The sequence below is a fragment of the Platalea leucorodia genome, assembly GCF_965183815.1.
Source record: "Platalea leucorodia genome assembly, chromosome: 12".
Lineage (NCBI taxonomy): Eukaryota > Metazoa > Chordata > Aves > Pelecaniformes > Threskiornithidae > Platalea > Platalea leucorodia.
The window spans coordinates 1,217,112-1,239,290 of NC_138834.1; the positions used below are offsets into that span (position 1 = coordinate 1,217,112).

The window sequence follows — 22,179 nt, forward strand, 5'->3', positions numbered from 1 at the left end:
CGTGCGATTCCCAGGGGAAGTCTTGGCCCACGGACTTGGTATGGGACTTCTTGATATGCCATCCTTTGCTTCTCTGCGGCAATAAACCAAGCTGTCGGCTCGCAGCTACGCTGGCTGTCCTGAACACGCACCCCCAGGAACACAGAACGGTTGGCTACCAGGACCCTGGGCAGCCAAAGCCACCCACCTGACAGCGAGGTTTGCTCGCCACGGGATGCAGCGTAAATACGAAAAGGATTTTTGGGGAAAGTGGGACAGGGTCTGAATTTGCTTCTCAAATACTCCTCGGTGTTTTTAGCCCACTAACGACGGAGACCAACACATATTCCAGTCCAGACTTTGAGCGTCCCCGCAGTGCCCCACCGAGAGCCATGGCATCTCTGGGACAGGAGGTCACGGTAAGTGGCCCCCGTCGCCTCCCTTCCCCCTGCCTGCAGTTTCCTCTGTTAACCTCTTGCTGGCTTTGAAATACCTGTACAACAACTAAATCACAAAGTCTTAGCAGAGGCTCCTTTCAACAGTCAGGTCTTTATTTTAAGTGAACTTTGCTCAGACTCCTTTGGTAAATATATGGTTTGAAGTAGATCAGGGACAGACTGACAGCACGGCCCTTCCCTTACACTGTTCTAATCAGCTACAAAGCAGGTTCCATTGCTAATTACTGAACGTTTTTAAAAAAATCCTTTCATATACAAAAAGAATACACCAAGTACATAACCAAAAGTGATATAAAACTCTTCTGTGTAGCTTGGTTAAAAGGGTCTCCGCGTATTGGCAGAACAAGTATGAAAAGAGCACCATTGATATAATATACAGTCAGACTATGCATCTGGTTTCATCGCCACACTTTATGTCTACACATGGAGAGACACTGCCCCGACACGAATGCAGATAATCACAGATGTACCTCTTTGCTTCCCTTGATCCGCTGAGCGTCTTTGGCCCAAAAGGACTCTCATGCAGGTGAAAAAACAAATCTTGGCTATCTTAATTTGCTCCAAGCCACTCCACCTTCCCCAGGATCCAGAAGCGACCCTGCAACGTGCGTGGAAGCCGAGGGTCAAAAAGGGAGGGTGCGAAGGAGCACGCGTATCACCCAAACCACTGACAGCTTCTGGCATCAGTCTTTTTCCCTGAATCAACAAATGCTTCCCTCTCCTGCAAACTACTTTACATGGTTTTGTTAACCTATTTTCTGCACAACAATATATATATATAGATATATAGATTTTTTTATTTATATATATGTATTCATGTCAAATTTTTAATATACTCAAGAAGATACAAAGCTCTTGGTACTTGGTTTTTTTTTTTTTATAAGTTTTTGAATTTTTTTTTACAAAAATTTTAGATGTTTACTATTACAGTAATATTCTGGGGGAGGTGAGGTCGTTGGATATTTCCCCTTTTTAATTACAAAGGAAACGGCAGGCACTGAAAACCGCAAATGATGTTTGCTAGATTCAAAAATGTGCTTTCCAGTCACACCGTTTTTAGGAGCTTGTTTAAAACTAAACGTGGCAATCAAAGAACAGTGGCAACCAAATAAAATCAGCAAAAGCCCTCCGATGCTACCAGCGAGACATTTGCTTCCTCCTCGCACCTGCTGCCCTCCCTCGAGCAACGCCCGGAGAAAAGCAGTGGTCCGCTGCCGGGCCGCTCACAGCGTGAGCGGGCACCACGGACACGGGGTACGCTCCTCTGAGGCCAAGAGCCCCCATGCGCAAAGCAGGCCCTGGCATCCGAGAGGAGAGCCGCTGCACGCGGGTGACTTTCCCACCAAATGAAATATGTGATCTCAAAACAAAACCAAAGGAACACGGAAATCGTGATGATGATTTAGAAAACGCCAAACCAGTTCCCTTTCCGGCATTCTTCATCAGGGTCTATAGCCCAAAGCAAACATGGCGCCAACAGTGATAAATGTACCATCAAATGTAAGTGACAGACCCATCTAAAATTTATAGCGTGTTCAAAAGAAGACATCCTACGAAAAAGCTCCTATTTGCTTCCAATGTGTTAACAGCTATGGCAAAAGAAATTGTTAATCATCATCAATGCAACCCCGGTACATTAAAAATGTAAAAGCTCCTTATTGCAATCTTTGAGAACAAGACAATAAAAAGCCAGCCAACTCCATTTCTCAGCATAGATTTCTGAACCAGGGAGACCGAAACCTTCAGTAAACTGCTCCTCAATACGGGGAAATAAAAACAGAGCCATTACAGAATTCAAAAGGCAGAAGTATTGTACACCAGATTATAATGATAATATAGCACTGTGATTGATATAGCTTACTCTAAAAGCAGATTATACAGCTTGCATCAATTTTGTCATCCACTCTCCAGTTCATTTGACCAGCGTTTAATAGTTTTTGTTCTGCATATTCTCCTTTCATTGAAATCCAATAAGCCCACTCAACATTCCTGCACTTTCTGTGGAAACAATAAAGAAAACCTAAAGATTTTTCAAAAAGCCTTTAAGAATGTTAGATTCACAGTTCAAAAGAAATCCCCCAAAACAAAAAACCAAAACAATGAGCCCCAAACCAGAAAAGTGCTATTATCTTCATGGCTACACCTACGATATTATTTCAAATATTCTGCAGTTCCTCGTTCACTTGTGAAGCTGTCGTCTTTGCTGCCGCACGGCCTTCGCTTCTCACACTTGGCACCGTCCCCACCTCAGAGTCACCCAAGAACGCAGCCAGCTAGGTGGAAGCCTGGATTCTATTTTCTTGCTTGCTTGCTTGCTTCTTGCAGGAGCGGGAGGGAGGGGGAGGTGGTGGCTCTTTCTGGTGGGAATGTGACCGAGTTAAAAAGCAAAGTGTCTCGCTGTAAGGCATGGTGCTCCGGGGTTGGCAATGGCAGTCCGTCGTGCTTCCTCCCCACATCCTCCTAGGCTCTGCAGCCTGGTCAGGGATGCAGCGCCCTCCAAACCGGAATGGCAGTGGTGACTGATGAGATCCTCTGTGTCGATTCAATGTTTGTTTCTCCCCCTCAATTAAAAAAAAATGTGGTTGGACTCTAGCCCTGCAAAATAAAGTCAAAGCTGATTAATACCACCAAGTAACATGACCTTGGTGATCTCCACCAGCCAGTGGTGGGATGGTGACTGCAAGTGCCAACCCAACCCCAATATATGGCTTCCTTGAAGGGTACGACTGGGAGAAAACGAGCACAGACTTCATTTTTCAGTCTGCAGCCCACCTGTCAGCCTTCACGGCTCAGCAAAGAGCGCAGGAGTGCGGCGTACAGGCACTACGCACATACACTTATCTCTGCCCTTCGGCGAAGCCAACAAGACTGACCACGCAGTGCTGCCGAGCTGCGGGAAGCCAACGGTGCCAGGGTCCGCTCCGTGGCTACAGCAGAGTGCCTGGCAACGTTCAACAACTGCTCTGGGCAGGGGCTTCCAGCCCCGGAACAAAAACAATCTGTAGACACTCAGCACTTAGACTAGACTCTTAAAAGAAGAAGGAGGGGAAAACAAAAAAATCCCCCATCCCCCCGAGTTTCCTCTCCCACTAATGCAAGAGATTTCCATGTAGAATTACGGGGGTGGATGATGCTCCATGTTTTGGAATTTGGGCCTTTAAAGGTTGAGTCCCCATCCCTGGAGGTATTTAAAAGCCGGGTGGATGTGGTGCTTAGGGACATGGCTTAGTGGTGGGCTTGGCAGTGCTGGGTTAACGGTTGGACTTGATGATCTTAAGGGTCTTTTCCCACCTAAACGGTTCTGTTGTCCACTCTGATGCAAAGGCGCCCAGAGCCTTCACCCAGAGCAGTGGCAGGGGCGAGGGAAGGCCAGGGATATTACTGAGGAACTTGGCACGGGGCAAAGGCAGAGAACTAGAAAGAGACAAAAAGGCACCTTTCTTTAGCCACAGGAAAAAAAATAAAAAAGGAATTGAGAAGTGGGAGTTGTGGGTCACGTTTATTGTCTAACCAAAACCATCTCTCCTTGCAAAGTAACTTGTGCACAGACAGCAGCGCTCCTGCAGATGGGCAGGGCTGCGTAACTCACGGGAACCTCGGGGGACATCCATAAATAGTCAAGGATATGCCTTTCCTGAAGTCTCAGGCTAATCCTTATAATGAGCATAGAGGGGGAAAAAATGGTTGGAAGCAGGAAAACACTATTCAAATTCATTCCCGTGGCCTAACAGCAGAAATCATTCACATTTCAGCTGACAACCAATCATTCACGATATTATTTTCTGCCTGGTTATTTGACAGGTTATTTTTTAATCAAACAGTGGTGTTTGACTGCATTTCATTAAAGATACACTGAATAATATAAACATCACTTTTTTTCCAAACGCATTTTCATTTGTCTGAAGGGACCCAGTTAGCAGTTAGCCTTGAAGAGATTCCACAGCGGTACAGATCATGCACGAGACAAGTTAATCACTAGCACCAATTACCATTAAAAGGACCTACCATGCATGCAAATTAGACCCAGGAGTCAACAGGCTGGGGTTTAATGTCACGGGCATCCACCAGATTCACCGAAGCCCTGTTACTCCTGTTAATGTTTTTCCTATTTGTGTCATTCTGCAGCACAGGGTGAGGAGTTAAAGGCAAAACAGAGCGGATTAATCAAACAGAACCACCAAACACGTCAGCTTAAAGGAGCACAAGGGAAAATTAGTGGTAGAGAAAGAAAAAAGATCAGCAAAGGCACAATACTGACAAAAGCATCTGCAGCGGCCGAAAGGCTGCGCTTCCCTGCCATCGTCATTCACAGTTCTCGGCCACTCTTGAACCTCAGAGCCATGGCTATCGAACAGCTCACGAGCCCGCAGACCCCACGGATGCGTTTGTGTTTCACCGCACGGGGAGGAGGATGAGGAGCAGCCACTCGGCTCGGCCCAGCTGAGGGCACGGCAGCACAGCCCCCGAGGCAAACACCAGGCTGAATCCGGGGCACCGCTGTCCTTACAGCCACGCGGCAGCACAGACGACGGGAGACGCATCATCGAGGTGAAATGTTTTTTCTCTTTCTCATGAAAGCAAAGCAGCTACTCACTGAACTCTGGGTTGTGCTTCACTTCAGACATACGCTGAAGTTTGGGCTGCTTGATGTGACTTTGAGGGTTGTACCAGACCACTATAATGACTTTCGAGTGGCAAAAATAACAAGTATTTGTTAATCTTCCTGCCTTAGCCTGCTTTCCTTAGGAAGACATTTTCTGTCAAGCTCCTTTTGATCAACGTTCTTATGTCACTTAGCGCATCCATTCCCACTGCATCCTTGCAAAACATATTAGAACTGCCAGGAGGGAACCGGAAGGTTTATTGTGCTGGCACTGGTTCAGGCAGGGCCATCTCTCGCCACACTGGAGCGGGGCGGGGGGCACACTGCATGACTTGAGCAATCAGCTCAGTTTTATCAGTTCCAAAAACAAACGAAGGAGCACAACCACCTCTACCAAAAAGTCCAGCTGGGCAGCCTTCAACAGGGTGCACCTGCACCCAGAACTGGCAGATTGGAGAGAGTGATCTGTGCTTAAAAAACGTCCGGCTGGATTGAAGCCTTTCTCCGGGGCACACCTTCACGGAAAGGCAGGACACAGCGGGGAAGGCGTGACCAGGCAAGCCTCCGTAGGCAGACTGATGCAGCCTAATTCATGATCTATGGAAATATTTTTCTCCAAATCACATTTGTATTCCCCTTGTTCAATAATAGTGGGGTTTCCTACCAATTGACTGAAGTTTGTTTCCACTGAGTCACCTGGATTTTCTGATATTATCAGCAACATGCTGAAGGTTATTAAGGACAGCCTTCTGCAGACTAACAACAGTGTTTCCTACCACTGACTCCTGTTTCACTGAATCCTCCTCTTCCTCCTCGAAATTACTTCCCCAGGGGAAAACACAAGCTTGTTTTGAGGCCAGGGAGAACTGATGGCCACAGCATTAAGTGACTTTTTAAGGTCTGCTGAAAAGGCGCAGCAATGCGACAGAAATTACACAGAGCCTACTAAAGCCACATTTGCACACAACTCACAATACAAAGAGCTTTGTGAAGTAAGATTTTTGGTTTTTTTTCATTATAAAGTTGTTTAAGTTTGTTTTTAGAAGGCACACACATAACTCTGCAAGTCTCTCCCTCTCCATCTCCTCGGCCCATGCCCACCGTCCGCCGTCAGGACTGCGAACGCGCTGGGGAAACGAATGCTGTTCACCACGCTGCTGTACAGACACAAGCTCACGCCTGCTTCTCATGCTGAAAGCAACGAAGCAGCGTGACCGTCTGAAGCGACTATCCTCGGAACAAAGTCTGAGCACACGTACGCACCTGAGGGCTAGGGAATGCTGCCTGGAGGAGGGTGACAGAACAAGCACGTTCTGTTTTTACAACATCATCCATTTAGAAGAATACAGTGATTGCCTGCATTTGCTCCTGCACTGGAAAGCAGCATTTTGTTTTTATTTCTAGTTAGCCAAGTGCTAAGTTACGAAATGGTGCCTTTATCTAAAAAAACAAAACAAAACAAAAAACCCCAAGCCTTTACAGTCCCCTGGTGAGTAACTACCCTGTATTTCTTGCTGAGGACACCAGGCTTCCTTTCTTTTAAGGCACTATCTAGCATTCAGCAGTAAGAGGACGCTCACTTTTAAAGGTTCTTTCTCCGAAGCATCCCCTGTGTTATCACTGGCCTTGTATTTGCGCTCCTTGTCCCGGTGATCGATGGTGGAGTACCCATCTGAGGAGAAATAACACGACAGTCAGGCATGAAGCACAAATAAGAGCAAACCCAGAGCTGATGCTAGCAGAATTCTTCAGCACAGAAACAGGAAAATAAACTGTCACAGCCCAAAGATGCTGGCAGCCTGCTTTTCACAGGCGCTCCAGCTCTGAAATTTCATTTTTACCAGCTTAAAACAGAACAGAAAAGCCCTCTCTTTATATCGCTGTCAGATGCTGGCACTCGTTAGCAAGCAGCACTGTTTTCATCCCAGCCTGCTGCAGTTTTTAGTGCGCCCAAGGAAAGTAGCAAGTTGTCGTCTCGCGCCCCGCAGCTAACGAACTCCAAATTCAGCCCCAATCTTGTGCCCCTTGCTTAGCAGCCTGGCTAATGGGCTGTGTTCGTTCTCTGAATGCTCTGCAGCACGTTCCCGCTCTTCCTGGGCCTGGCTGCTAGCAGGCCACGCGGCCCCTTCGGAGCCCTGAGGAAAAGCGCCTGTCGCGTTGGGCGAAACCTCGGCGCAAAGCCTGCTGTGCCTGGGCTGTCCTCCATCACAGAGCAGCACCCGCTGGTGCTTCTTCTCCCGACAACTAAGAAACAACACGAAAGCGCGATGAACGCAAGGAAGAGAAGTGGGAGAGGGCTTTATAAAGAAATGGCTCTAATTATTTCAGAACCTTTGCTTTGAATCATTGTCAGCCAATGCAAATCTTCATTTGTTTTCCTGATGCATCAGATTTCTCTCGTTATCAGTGACAAATAGATCCTCTCCTGCTCTGACAGCATCGTAATCTGGAGCAAATGACACTCAAATTTATAGCAAATATATAGGGCTTTTGTTTTCCCCTGTGTAACTGAGGGATCATTAATGTTTTCATGTCCGGGCAAACTGGGTTCTTCGAATACCACAAAAAAGTTTTACGTACACTACCAAAATGCTCCTCTTTGGGTTGATTACTTGCCCGCCAGAGGTCACGAAGCAAAAGTCAGTCCTGTTTCTGGGGGGCTCCCATGGCATAAAGGGGCACTGGTTGCCCACACGACGAAAGCACACGCAGCTGGAGCGACTGGGACCAAACACAGTCGCAGAGCAGGGCCCTACGTGATGCTTCTGCTGGCCACGGCCAGGTTAAGTTTTAAAAGAGCTGTAGTTTTCCTGTGCATCTTACGAATCAAAGTGCACGCAGACCTGCAACAAGCACCCGAAGTGGCACGTATTTATGCCATCGTGGACAGCAGCAGATTATTTAACCACGCTGCCTAAAAATAACTAAAGAATTTTGGTGCTACACGTGTAGTACACGGATCTTAAAGCATGAAAATAATCGCTACACAGAGCTTTACTTACAATTATTTGTTGGCAATGAAGATGCCTAACATTCTTGGCCATTCCTTCCGAACAGGAAAGAAAAACCCTAAAGCCTACCAGCTGCACCCAGCATCTGCGGAGGAACGCGTGACCAGTCATTCTCGTTCAAATGACAGGCGTGAATAGTGCCAGTAAGTCATATCCTCATCTAAAGATTCATCATTTATTTAGGAGTAACTAGTTCATGTAGGTATGTATTTAAATGATGGAAACATGCTGACTCCCCAAAAAAATCAAACTCAAACAACTGAGCGGTAGCTTTTTACAATCTAACATTAATTATACTCACAATGATGTAACGGATCACTTTACATTTTTGTAGTGCCATCATCACAGGTGATCCACAAACATTTTTTAAATGAATTGCCGAGATATAAAGGAAACCTTTAACCTGCCCCCAGAAAGCAACAGCTACTAAGTGAAGTACGGCAGCTGTGATACTTCTGACCTTGCTCCCTGGGAAGTAAGGACTGTAATCACAAGAAATGAGAAGCACACCACATCTTCAATACTACTAAAAAATTAAAAAACCGTGCTTAGCCAGGACAGCAGCAACAGGAAGATCAAGCTCTTGCACAGTGGCAGTAATCTAACAGCAAAGAACCGTCAAGAACTTTGTTCTTCATCTCTAAGTTCCAACACGTTTTGCAATTCGTGCCGTCAGCCCGCTGCTGTGTGGTCTGCATGCTAACGGTGCCGCACACAGCAGCGCTAATGGATTATGTGCTTCTGAAACCCACACACTGTGCTACGCCTCTGTCAAGATAAGCAGCAGCAGAGATAGGAAGTTCATGATTTGACCTAATAAAATGAGAAATATCTTGAAGGAGGCTGCATCAGAGAAGTAATACCTCAGTGCCCCAAGGAGCACAGCTCTCCAAAGAAATTAGAAAGCACTGCTTCGCCCGTGTTTCAGATTCGTTCTAAAAAGTAATCAGAATGAACTCTGTTTCTGTGGCATAAAGGAGACCTACACAGATCTTACTGCTCCAAGGTATAAGTGCATTACTCTGAGTTAATACGATCCAACCTATAGACAAAAGTTAAATTGGCCAAGAGAGGATGTCCCATTCTTGGCTTGTTTATTCCTCTCTCTCACCTTTCTGCTTGTTGTCTTCTCTCTTGCTTCACTGACCACCTCCCGTTCACTCTGCAGCAACATTTTAATGTCATCATAAATTACAGGACCAAACGCCTGCTGAGTGTCGGTGCATCTGTGCCCTCACACAGCCCTCAACTTAGAAAGATCAAACCTCCAGACTCATCAAAGAGGAGGAGGAGGAGAAAGGCAAAGTTGTGCCTGAAGATGGGTGTGTAGGACAGGGGCATCTGAACCACGTGTCTCTGGTCTGAACAATCCTCAGCTCCCAGACGCTCTTCTCTGACTGACTGTAGGTGAACTGAGGCACAGGCACAGTTTTGGAGAACTCACACATCTGGCATCCAGCCTTGAGATCACAGCTCTGCTGCTTCTGCAGACAGCTCCGGGCCACAGCCACCCTCAGGCAGCAGGCGACAGTAAGCGTCGATGATCTTCAGATCAGTCGGTGCAGAGCCGCTTGTCTGGAGCTGAAGAAGTCTGACAGACCTGAGCTCTCTCTGCGCAGGGCTGTCTAGTGCATCCCACGGTAACTCCTAACACGTTTTCTTCCATCTCCCAGGACATCCATGCTCTACCCAGGCCCTCCCATTGCTCCAGACAACAGGAATCTGACTGGTCTGGTACTGCCAGCTGATGGGGAACGTATCTTTCTGCCTCCCTAGCCACACTGATAGCGAATTAAATACCTTTATAGAGAAGGATGTCCCCCACAGCATTAGCAAACAAGCTGAGATACCAATAGCAATTTTCTTTTTGCGGTCTTGAAGAAGAGACAACATGGGTGAACAGTAAGGGCCCAGGCACCAGGACAGCTGAACCCTGATAAGAAGAGGCAATCGATGAGCGGCGGACAGGCGGGGATGTTCTGGAACAAGCAGCCTTGTACGCTGCAGGGGAGCAGGAGGAAGACTCTGGGCTGGAAGGACCTGGCCAAACGGACGGGTACCTCTGACGTGTGTGGCGTGGCGAGCCACTGAATTCTGCACTGACAGGCTCCAACGTGTTTGAGGCAACTGCAGTTCAGTACCAAAGCGGTACACCAGGAAGATAATTATGCAACCTGGAACCATCTGAATGAAATGAAATGAACAACAAAAAGCTGGAGGCAGATGAGAATTCTCTAAAACACAGTGAACATAAAGTAGAAAGATCTTGGGGCAAGTGGAGTCAGAAAGAGGAAGGCAAGGGAAAAACACACAACTGAAACCAGGGCACAGGACTTTCTGCAATAAAAAGAAATAAAAAGATAAGCTGGGATGCTGGACAACTGTCTCTGCTACTCTGTCATGCATTTGCTTTGCAAACATAAGTGAGGTCAGTCTCTCCTGGAGGCTCAACGTAGACTGGTGTGGAGTATGTGGGGATACAACCAAACTGTGCTTACTGGAGGTGCAAACCCAGAGGGCTGCATGTTGATGTTCTGCTCCTTATATCTGCCAGTTCACTCCAGAAAGGAAAAAGAACACAAACTCCAGAATACAACAGTCCACAATGAAGTTAAAATCAGAAAATATAGTCTAGAGCAGCTCCTCATGTAAGTATGCCCATAAGGCAAAAAACATATGGCATCTGGAAGAGCCTGAAGGAAAGAGATGAAGTACTACGTTGTTATTCCAGTTCCTTGGAATTAAGGATAGTAAACTGGATAAATTAATTTAGTCCCTTCTCAGTTGACCTCTGAAACAGCGCAAAGTTATAGTCATACTGGCGTTAAAAAGCACCGAAGAGCTGGGGTCAGGACAACTTGACAGATTTCATCTTCTAATAGTGATGAAAAGATCGGAGAACAGAACGGCCCAGAGAACCTGCCTGATGTACATATGCTGTTAATTTGCATTTCATTTTGTACTCAGAGCTGTACCGGTAACTCCTGAAAGCATAAGGCAACAATTAATATTGAGCCTATAAACGACCAGCACTGCCCATACTGCAGCACCTGCTAGCACACAGCTATCCTGCCAGGCAATCTTCTCCACAGTTATCTTCTTCCATTGTGAGAGCAAATGTTTCAGTGTTCCCTTAGGCAAAATACATATGGACAGTTGATTCGTGGCAGGTGGCATCTTATTTTTCTAAGAAGATGAAAGGTAATATATACCTGCTATTTTAACGTCTGAACGTGCTTGGCTTTCAGCTTGGTTCTAACTTGCTATTTTTTTCAGCTACAATCACAAATAGCAGTATATCAAACTGTGTGATTTGGAGGCATTAATACAGGTATTTAAATAAAAATAACATCAACTGGAAGAAGTAAAGCAAATTCCCAAGAGACCACACAGCACCTTTATCTACCTCAGTAAAGAAAAAAACCCTCTCTAAGTCTTAAACTACAGAGCTTATCCATCTCAGAGCACCTCATTGGCAGCAGGTGGCTGCTCTCAGTCTGTAGGAAAAGCCAGGCCTGGCTAGATGCAGGTAAAGGAAAGCTGGAGCCAGGAATATCACACATACTAACTTATTGTTGGTGCTACCTACAGAAAACAAAGGCAGAACAGATTTAGACACAAGCGTTACACTGAAGTCAGTTTTGAACTGTTTTTTTCTGTTTTTCCCTTCTGAATCCCCAGACTTCCAGATCTGTAAGAGGGAATGCAGCTGCCTCAGGGGCCAGAGACTAGAGTGAAAGCTAGGTCAGTGCATCTCCATTATACGCTTAAAGTAGTGGAGAAATTGGTGTGTACACTCTATGTGTATTTAAAAGAAAAAACAAAGACAGAAAAAAGAAAGATGACGGATGACGACCTATCTTTTGTAAGGTAATGTTCTGTTTTTAAATGTCAGCTTTATCCATCTGAAAGAATATCACCTAGAGAAATAGCTGAACTTTGCTGTGAGTGACAGCGTGCTCTATCGAAGCAGACAGAGGGGCTGATCTATGGCTGAATTTACCTGGGCCAAGTTCATCCATAGGTATCATATCGCGACTCCCAGCCTTCTCGTTATCTATAAAACAGAAACATTGAAATGAGTTACATTTGCTTTTCTCAACACCAGGTATTTTTAAATTAGTCACAGGACCAGGAGGTCCATAAAGTACTGAATGCAGAGACTGCTGTAAAAAACAAACAAACAAACAAACAGCAAGCTATTCAACTGTTATCCATTCAGAAAGAGAAGTTTGATTTAAGCTCTCCAGAGAGCACATGCAATCCTTGTATTTTCTGCTTTGGCACCGTAATACAGAACTCCCTCTCTCCAAGTGGTAACAGAAAACGCAGTTCTGCTTTGGACTGCCTACCACAGGTTTTTTCTCTGGTCTCTCCAGAATAGAGGGAAAATAAGGAAGGGTGCAGCTCCAGATGGCACACAATCCAATCTAGCAGCCTGCTGAGCCAACAGAAAGGTAACCCACAAAGAAAACACGGAGTTTTTGTCAGATCAGCACACTGACCAGTCACCCTCTCTGCAAAACCTGCCAGGTCTGATGGAAGACAGGCAGGGCAGCGTGGGGCTGTCCTTTCTGCGGTGATCTGCCGTTAAACCAGGTAAAGCGCAACACGGCAAACTCTGCCGTAGGAGACTAAAGATTTCTGAAAACAAATGTTGACATTCAAGCGTTGGAAACTAGGACCAGATTCAGAGACAAAGCAATCATAATGAAATTAAAGCTGGAGCCACACCAGTGTCGGTGTGGCTGCGTCAGGCCTCATGAAGAAGCGCAGACAGGTTTAGCCAGCGTTTGGACAAACCGTCTCCAATGAAAAAACTGCGCAGCCGAGGAAGAAGCACCGCCAAAACCGGCACGTTTCTTCAGAAAGGAAAAGACCCCAGTACTGCGTAGGGGCAAGGCCAAGCCCACCGCCTGGCTGAAGGGCAGATTTATTAATATGTAACATTGTCAAACAAGGCTGTTCTCCTCTTTCCAAGTCCCATCTCATGTCTATCCCCAATTCTCCCAGGAAGATTTAACTGATTATGTTGCATACAAGTTGAGAAAACAACATCAGTAGCGCACATTTCACAAGGGAAGGAATACTATCCATATCCAGCTAACAGGACTGAGCATTTTGGGACGGTGGGGTAAAAATCACCACAGAAATAATATATTTTTACCCCCTCATGCCACAACACAGATGTGGCAAATCCAGAAAACAAGCAAGCAAAGCACAACAGACAAAGTGATAAAAAGCAGAACTGACCTTGACTTTTATCCACCAGCGGCAGAGTGCTGTCGTCATAGGCAGACCTGCCAGTAGTGCCTTTGGAACCCTTTGGAGTCGCAGAAACAGACTACCAGACAAAAATCGCATAAATACAAAATTGCTACTCAGGGCAACCGAGCACGAAAAATAAACAAACCAACAGTATGGAGAGAGACTATGGAATGCTGCTAAGCCCCCCTTCTGTCGATAATAGAGCACTGGAGTATTTTTTATGTTCATATAGATTTGTTGGTGGAGTTTTTTTCCTGTTATCTAAATGGCAGCATTGTTGGTCTGTGCAAGGAGCAAAACCTTTCCACGGGGAAGGAGGAGGAGGCTGCGTGTCAGAAGAGGCGGCTGCCCTCTGCTGCTCGACGGAGCGTTTCAAACGAGAGACAACTACGACAAGACGCGCTCATCCTTCCTCCAGTGAAGCACGAGCATTTGCCCTATACGAGGTGGCATACTTCCGAACCCTAAAAAGCTGCATTTCACAGACCACTGAAAAACATACCCAGCAAGCATATGCATGATGCCGTGACTGAAGAGATTACAATACATCGTTCTATCACCTAGAAGAACAGAACCAAAGCCCACGGTCTATCAGACTGTAATTTCAGACTAAGTTTGGACATCTTCCACTCGGGCACTTCCACAACTAAATCTAACACCCAGCAACTTTACCTGGAAGTGTGACTTGTTCCACCCATCCTTCTGCAGGGCATTTCGTAGTTCTTTATAGCTCCAGATCATCTGAAGAACGTGAGATGCCGCTTTTGTTTCTCTGGGAGACTGGCTGATTTGCGAGATAAAATTAGAGCTTAAGTATCAAGCAATATAAGACTATTCATATGTTGACCTCTTTGCACCAAAACAATATCCAGGAGATAACCTAGTACTCCATACAGCTGTTCTTTGAACCTATAAGCTATAGGATATATGTGAAATCATTCAGTGACTTCTTCATATCTATAGGTATTTGCTGACAAAAAAAAGAGTCCAAACAAAAGTTGTAAATTGTGCAGATTTCTGGGTTTTCACGTGTATTGCTGGGCAAGCACTGAAGCCAGGGTGACCCTTTTGTCTTGTAGCTGTCATTAACAAAAACCAGATGGATTCCATCCTGCCTGGATTTATGTAGGAAAAAACCCAACAAAACAAGTTCTAAGCCACTTTTCAAACCTTCACCCCAACTTACATATATTCCTCACAATTCAATGAAGTTGCTTTATGATTTAGAATACCTTACAAAGCAATTTGGGTCAGCAAAAAATAAGCTGTTTTTAAACAGAAAATGAAGTTTTATCGATTCCTTACTAAGTCAGTACACACGCACCCGCCATAAAATAATACAGGGCTAGATTCTCGGTTGGCGCTCATATTTCCTAACAATGCAACCCAACAAAGTCTTCAGCTACTCTCCCGAAAGCCTGCTGAAAACACACCTATAATGTCTGACTGGCTGAACTATATGAAACAAACTTTTCTATAAAGCAGTCAGAAGGCAGTTTTCAACAGACCTGTGGAGTGAAAATTTGTCACTTCAAACTACCACCACCAGCCCTTCGGCCAGAACGATTACTGCACATCATTAATCATTTTACTTAAAAGAAACAGATTTCATCACTGGCATTCCAGGAATGGAATGCTGCCACAGGAAAAAGGCCTCCCACGCTAAAAATAAAGATCACGGTTTCACTGCAAATTATCTCTGCTAAATGCATACGTGGTGCTAAGATGTATCTGACAAGGAGAGAGCATGTCTTCACATGACTGAAGTTACTACTCGATTAACTTTTTTTTTTTTTTTAATCAAGTAAACCTATTAAAGGTGCTGACTGTTTTTACTCCGTATATATTAATTACTCTGAAAGGTTAGGATGCTTGAATACATTCACAAAGCAAAAGCTGCTGTTCATAGTGACATGTTCGTGTTTGCAGTGAGTTCTTATGCATTGTGCTTTCAACGGCTGCTTACCTTGACTTGCTGATAGCGACCAGCTTCTGAATGCCCTGTGTCTGGATCAGAGACCTTGCATTTTCCGAGCTGTCAGTAATGATTTCATGGATGGTATTCAGCACCGCAACCACTGTATCCTCTTCCAGGTTCTTTGCAGTTCTCTGCTGCCTGCTAGGCAAATTTCTTACCAGCTCACCCATGGCATAACTACCTAGATAAGGGGAAGAGAAACCATTAGTCAGCCATAAAAATCACTTCAGCTTCCCATCCTGAATGATAAAACTCAAGAGTGTTTGCCAGGTCAAAAAACTTTATAATGCACATGTTTTGAACCTCAAGACTGTAACCTAACAGTGTACTTATTCATTATTTCAAGGTGACTGAGTGTTGATACCCAAGACAAACTCCATCATGAACGCTAAAAGGTACTGAGGAAGAAAAAAAAAAGCAACCTTTATTGAGAATTCTACAGCCAGCATCTATCATACTTTGCAATGCCTGAGGCAAAAAGCATCCAGTAGCTGCTGCTAATGCCACAATACACGCACATGGCTTACTCAACTTAGCCTTGTAATAGGCCTTCTGGGGCAAGGTGTGCAGCCGTGCATTTATTAACCTTCCCCCAGCAAAGGTACGAGTGTTTCCTCCTGGGTGCAGTTAGCCTTCTCAGTGTATAGGACTGGAGGAAAACCAAGGAGTCCAGAGTTTATGGCTCCCAGGCGTCCGTCTGTACCATTTGCCTAGTTACACCTCTGAACTATTAAAAAAAGAACCTGATGTATTCGGGCAGAATCCCACCTTGCTGTTTGTTAGTATCAACTTGGATGATGGCCCTCAATGCGTGACCAATATTTCCTGGCCTGACAAGGTTACAGTTTAAACAAATACATCAGTTAAACACAGAGGCATCCAGAGGAAAACTCAACTCACATCTTTCAGATTCCTGCTTATGGGCAGATGAACGCTTATTTACCCCTTTGGATAGGAGCTAGTGAGCACTGCTGAAGAACTAACTTGAAGAAGAGTAAGTTGTTTGGTGTCCAGCTTCTACAAGCAACTGCCACGCAAAAGGAGGAGAAGGGAAGGAAGAAGCGAGAAAAAAGGGACAGCTTCAGAGCCTGCTGCACTGCCCCAGGTTAGCTCAGCATGCCGAGGGCAAGACTCCCGCTCCAAGCTAAACAGCAGGCCTACGGAGCAACGTCTCTGTAACGACCAGGTGCGACCAGGAGCACAAGTGCCGTGTCAGCCAGAGCTAAGGAAGGGACAAGAAACCTCTTAACCCACCCAATCCTCTGCACACCTACACCCACTCCTCTCTCCTGCCAAAATCTACATCTGTTTTTACTCCTGAGTTAGAGATTTCCCTCAAACCACGGCTTGTTTGAATGGGCTGGAAATACTTTCAGAGATAACAGCCCTCCGCTTGGTGGCTACACGGTAACCTTCGACAGCGTGGATGGAAACTGCATACAGAATGAATCCTCAGCACAAGTGACAGAAAATGTGAGGTCTCTCAAGGGTATCCAAGATCCCAGCCTGGTTAGAAAAGTTCAGAAGATACCTATAAGATCTTTATTGCGACGATCCATGGAAAGGTTTCTCAGGGCAATCGAGACAGCCCTCACAACCTTGTCAGAGTCGGACTGGAGCAGCTCCACAAGCACTGGTAAGCCTCTCTCCTTCCGCACTGTTGCACGGATGTACGTGGACCACTGATCAGAACACAGGGGAAAAGAAACAACACAAAGCATTGTGAGTTCATATACCTGCCCCTTCCTTGCCCCGGGCGTTTCTTGCGGTGCTGTAATTCATTTTCTTCCCTGCAAAGGCTGGTTAGGTTGTGTGTGCTGATGCATCTATAACTTAACCCATCATTCAAGTTCATCAGGCACCAAGGAAGAAAGGATGCAGAAGTTCATCCTACAGCTTAGCAAGCTGCTGGGGAAAGAGGACAGAAATAGCAGGAAGGAGCAGCATCCGCCAGCATCTGCTCTGTACACACCTCGGTGTGAAAACACATCCCTCTGGATTAGGAAAAAAGGGGTCATCTGGAAGGAACAGTAAAGCACCCAAAGCATCTGTTATCTTCCCCCACCTCCAATTTCATGCTTTTATTCTGTTTCATGATTGATTTTAAAATAAACTGTACTCAAGACAGCTGTGAAACACCACCCCGCTGATCCTCAGGCTGCTGATCAGTCCCGCTTTGCCGTGCGGTTCTAGAAGCGATCAGGCATACCTTTGAGAGAACTGCCTGATTAGTGCTGGGGACGCTTCAGACAGGGTATCAGAGGATGCTTTGGAGTGCAGTTTCCTGAGCAATCTGACAATCCAAGGAATTAAGTATTCAGGACACTTCATCATCTAACAACAAGGTTTTCGGAATGGACAAAGCAATGGTTAAGTGGTTTAAGTAGTAAACCCTGCTCATGGTTAAATCGTCATGAGCTCAGTGACACTTCCACTACGTAAACACCATTTGTCCAGAAGATGCAAAACATTTTAAGTGGGCAGATAAGGTGGAAATAATTTATTTGGGGTTCCCACCTCCTTCCTATTTAAAGGAGACGTAAATGCTCAAATTAACAGTGCACTTATAATGGGACAAAGCTTTGTTCTTTACTTACACAGAGGAAACAAAAGAGACTAAAGAGAAGACTGCACTCACCGTCCAGTTGCCAGCACTGAGATTCTGCAAAGCCCCTGCTGCAGCTTCCAGAGTGTTGAAGTTCTGACTTTCGGTGAGGATGGAGAGGTACAGTCGGACCACATCTGGCTGGTACAGTAATTCAAAGCCTGCAGGTGAGGCAAGAGAACAGAAGCAAGAGAAGCAGAGAAGGCTATGTATGAATACACACATAACATACCTTTATTTAATCACATAGGAGAACAGCAAGGAGAAAGCACACCACAGAAAGAAAGGCTTCGGCCACGTCCAGGACATTTTACCCACAGTTGTTGAAAACGGCGCACATGGGAACTCGCGCGCAGGACATCCACCTGGGCCGAAGGTTCCTGTGTCTTCAGGTTGACAATTCTTTCTGAAATCTGTGCTATGCTATATACTGCCTGGCAGGCAGAGTACACGTGTGTAATAACAAGGTGACAAGAGGCAATCTTTGCCTGCAACAACTCTTACTTTGCATCTCTAGATTGGGTCGCAAATTCACCTTGCACTCCTGTTTTCATTCAAACCTCTCTCAGGACCTTTACAGACACAAGCAACGGGGCCAAAGAGAGCAAGCTACACGATCATATCAGCCAGCCCCTTCTCACACCTCGGTGACGAAGGGAAGATGCAAGATGTCAAAGTGACTAGAATCCCCAGTCGGCAGGGGCAGGGAGGAATGCTGACTCCAGTTCAAATACTAGGTAAAGAAATACTCCACCATCCTACCACACTGGGAGGCTGCGACAGACACACACGCTAACCAAATATCCCCAGAGTCGCTGGATCAGCTTTGCGGTTTAAGCACGACAGGAATGAGAACTATTCCTAGTTCTGCCACAGATTTCCTTTTGTGATGCTGAGTAACTGACAGGAGCATCCCTGTCTTGACTTCCTCATCCAAAGGATCAAGATTTATCCATCTACCCATATTAAAAAGGGGATCTTAGGCAAGAACTTCATCATTCCAAGTTGTTGCATATTTTGAAGCCATTTTTACCTGTCTTTCTTCACTAAGTGTGGCATGACACACTGCATCGATGAGGGAAGAAGTATGCAAGCACCCAGTTAAAGGCCTTGCCGGACAAACACGATCTCAAAGATCACGGTGCTCTTCAGATTACGTGAACAAAATACTAAATCCCCTAAAGCGTTTTGGTGAGTGCAGGAAGGCACAAGCGACCTATGGTCAACGTAGGCTCATCTGCAGTCACTGTAGCTGGAAGATATTTCTGGATTGGTGGCTTTTGGGGTGTTTGCAATAAATGAAGTTCAGCAGGCACAGGTAACTAGGAAAGGATTTTTGGAAAAACATGACATGAAAGAAAGCATAAAAGTGTGAATGAGCTTGGGCAAAAGAGGAAATCTGAAGCTTGTTTGAGCAGAAGAATTTTTTTTTATTTGTGCACATGAAAAGAATGTTTTTCACATAACAAGATGCTGTCCTACAAGTGTAGCATAATTCAAAGCAAGTTTTCCACTAGCAAGACAGGAAACCTGCAAACACACATCACTCCCTCTCTTCAGTACTTTCTCTTCAAAATCACCCATCCCTCATATACATATTTTTCAGCACAGATTATCATATTTCAGACATCTCAGATCAAACCTAGAAGCAAGAGAACTGAACAATGCTATCCTATCAAGTGGATATCCTATCAGTTTTTTTCTTTTTAAAAATTCTCTGTTGCTAAAGGCTTTCTGAAATTAAAGCCTTACATTTCAAATCTAACTGTTTCTCCATATTTTTCATACTAGTTATTGCTGCGGAACTATGTGAGTCAAGAGCTCAGAACTCAGTACTTCAAACCTTGTATAACACTACCTATAAACACAGGCCACGTTAACCCCCTGGATATACAGGGCTTATTTATCCCATCGAAAGCAAGAAAACACACTTCATCAGCCAAGGGTTTCTTTGCTCCCTACCAAAAACCCGACCTATGCGAGAGGACGCACGAGCTGCCACGTGCTGGCTCATGCTTTCCCTGCTCAGCTTCCCGCGTGCATCCCAGCACGTGCGCGCTCTTCTCAAGCGACGGGGTAGTTAACCCGCTCCGGGTCTGCGGCTGGTTTTAATGCCACCACTTGCTTGCCACATGACACCCTACAGATCTGTGCAAGCCGCAACAGATGGCAATCCCCAAAGGCATCCCGCCAATCCATACCACTTACTCTCCTCTTCTCCAGTGTCCTCCTCGTGCATTGGGATCATTGCCCTCTATATTGAACGCTGAGAAAAACTGTAGTTACTTAATACATGAAGCATGAACAGTTGTATAGCTTTTCTCCATTCCCCGAATAAGTTTGTGATTATCTGACTCCAATATGACCTTCATATCACCTTTTTCCTCTGCAGTTTCACAAGGTGAATTGGCAATCTAACAACTCCTCAAGAAAAAACACCGCTGCCTGATAAGTGTGCAGTATTCCTTTCCTGAACACTAATACTTAAAAAATCTCTTAGGATAGCTTACTGGAATTTTGACACTGTTATCTTTTAAGGAAGCTTTACTGAAATGTAAATCAGATCGGCAAAAGAGATGAAGGCAGGTTCATTAACAGATAATATTCATTCAGAACATTTACCGCTTCTGTGTGAGAGCTCAGACTTGCCTGTGGTCGAACAGAATACAACTGTTCAGCCGGCCTTCTCTGACGGCTTTAAGTGCCTAGTTATAACTGCGGCATACTTGGAAACAGCCCCACACGTTCACCCTCTCCCGTTACTGCAGTGCAGACTACAGCGTGCCCTTTCTGCCAGTCCGTACACTCCTTTTTGGCCAGACACTCTTCCTTCTCGCAGCACCTCGCTGCGTACGGATACCGAGATGCACCAACCCTCTCACCTCCGCTCGCCTCCTGCGCGCAGAGCCGCGTTCCAGCCACGCACCTCCCACCCGCCTTCTCTCATTGCTTCTCTTCATGCATGAAAGCCTCTCCTTTTTCCTACTTACTCATGGAAGAGCACCTCAAACATGTCTTCACCTTCTCTCTTCAATAATTCACAGCATTTCCTCTACCAATTACCAGTACATTTCTGCTTTGGGGCATAACCCCTCAGCCAGCGTGTGGATGATTCTCACCTCGCTCCGCACACCCCCGCTTTCCAACTCCATTGATGCCTCTGCCCCATTGGCGTCTGTTTGAAGGGGAGTCAGCAAGCGGTACGCGCCATACGTGACACCCCGTCCTCCCTCCTTCCCCCCCAGCCGCTGCCTGCTTCCAGCACTGCAGCACTCCTCTGCCCGGCTGCGCCGGGGAAGGCGGGCAGGAGTTGCTAAAACAAAGTATTACGAATGCCCCGCGTGGACGGCTGCTCATTAGCAGAGACGAGAACCTAACAGCGAGAAAGTTACTGCTGCACCGGAGGGTTTTTCCCTCATCGACAGCAAGCTGACACTTTTCATAAGCGTTATGGTCCCTTAAAAAGAAACAAACAAGTTTTATATTTTCTCCATCTGCCTCCTGTCCTAATGAATCCAGCTCTGCTATTTATAGGATGCAATTTGTCTGAATTATTATGAATTTCCTTCCAGTGTTGTGTGGAGGCCTTGCACATTTTTCCATGAAGCGCTTCAAGCACGTTCCTGGGAAGCACAGCTGGTCTCACCTCCATTAAGCACCTGCTTCTCTTCAAAACTGATTTCCTTAATTTCAAGATCATCTTAATTATTTTTTCAGGTAATGCTACTTTTGTGCAATATGCAGCTAATTGCTTATATCCATTTTTTAAATGGAAATGAGAAAAGAGGGTCATTAGTGATAGGTGATACATCAAACGAGAAAAACATCCACTGTTTTTCTTTTTCTTTAAAACGCTGTTTTAATTATAGCCCAGATTCAGCACTGTCCTTAAAAAGATAATTTCTCCTGGAATAAATGAGACTTTTCCATCGGTTACAGATTTGTGCTGAGTTGCAATCTACACCGTTTCCTCCTGGAAAAGCATGAGGATAAGTCATTTATTGCTTTTTTTTTGTTGCAGAAAGCAAAGTCAACAAATTCACTATATTGGCTTTTGCCTTTTAGAGAAACAGAAAATGCCTTGGACGCTGATGTCATTGTGAGCGTCAGGCATCTTACAGCATCTAAGCATTCCCCCCGCTAGCGGCACGAACAGGCATGCAAAGGAAGATCTTCCACGTTCAGACTCACCTTCACCAAGGTGCTGTAGTCTCGCCTTCCTGAAGAAGGGAAGATGAGCTGCTTTGCAGCAGCATTGCTCAAAATTGGCAAACGGA

At 45.5% G+C, this 22,179-nt stretch overlaps 1 protein-coding gene across 1 annotated transcript in view; it reads right to left on the reverse strand.

Annotated features, from left to right (window-relative positions):
* Nucleotides 1-2,938: 2,938 nt before the first annotated feature.
* ARVCF (ARVCF delta catenin family member) overlaps nucleotides 2,939-22,179 on the reverse strand; it is a 169,114-nt gene continuing 149,873 nt past the window's right edge. Inside the window, exons 10-17 of the mRNA XM_082325454.1 lie at nucleotides 17,936-18,063; nucleotides 16,829-16,979; nucleotides 15,286-15,478; nucleotides 13,992-14,103; nucleotides 13,305-13,395; nucleotides 12,055-12,108; nucleotides 6,621-6,712; nucleotides 2,939-3,032 (exon numbers count right to left, since the gene is read on the reverse strand). Of these exons, the coding sequence (XP_082181580.1) occupies nucleotides 3,027-3,032; nucleotides 6,621-6,712; nucleotides 12,055-12,108; nucleotides 13,305-13,395; nucleotides 13,992-14,103; nucleotides 15,286-15,478; nucleotides 16,829-16,979; nucleotides 17,936-18,063 (827 nt within the window). The 3' untranslated portion in view covers nucleotides 2,939-3,026. The remainder of the gene's footprint in view (nucleotides 3,033-6,620; nucleotides 6,713-12,054; nucleotides 12,109-13,304; nucleotides 13,396-13,991; nucleotides 14,104-15,285; nucleotides 15,479-16,828; nucleotides 16,980-17,935; nucleotides 18,064-22,179) is intronic.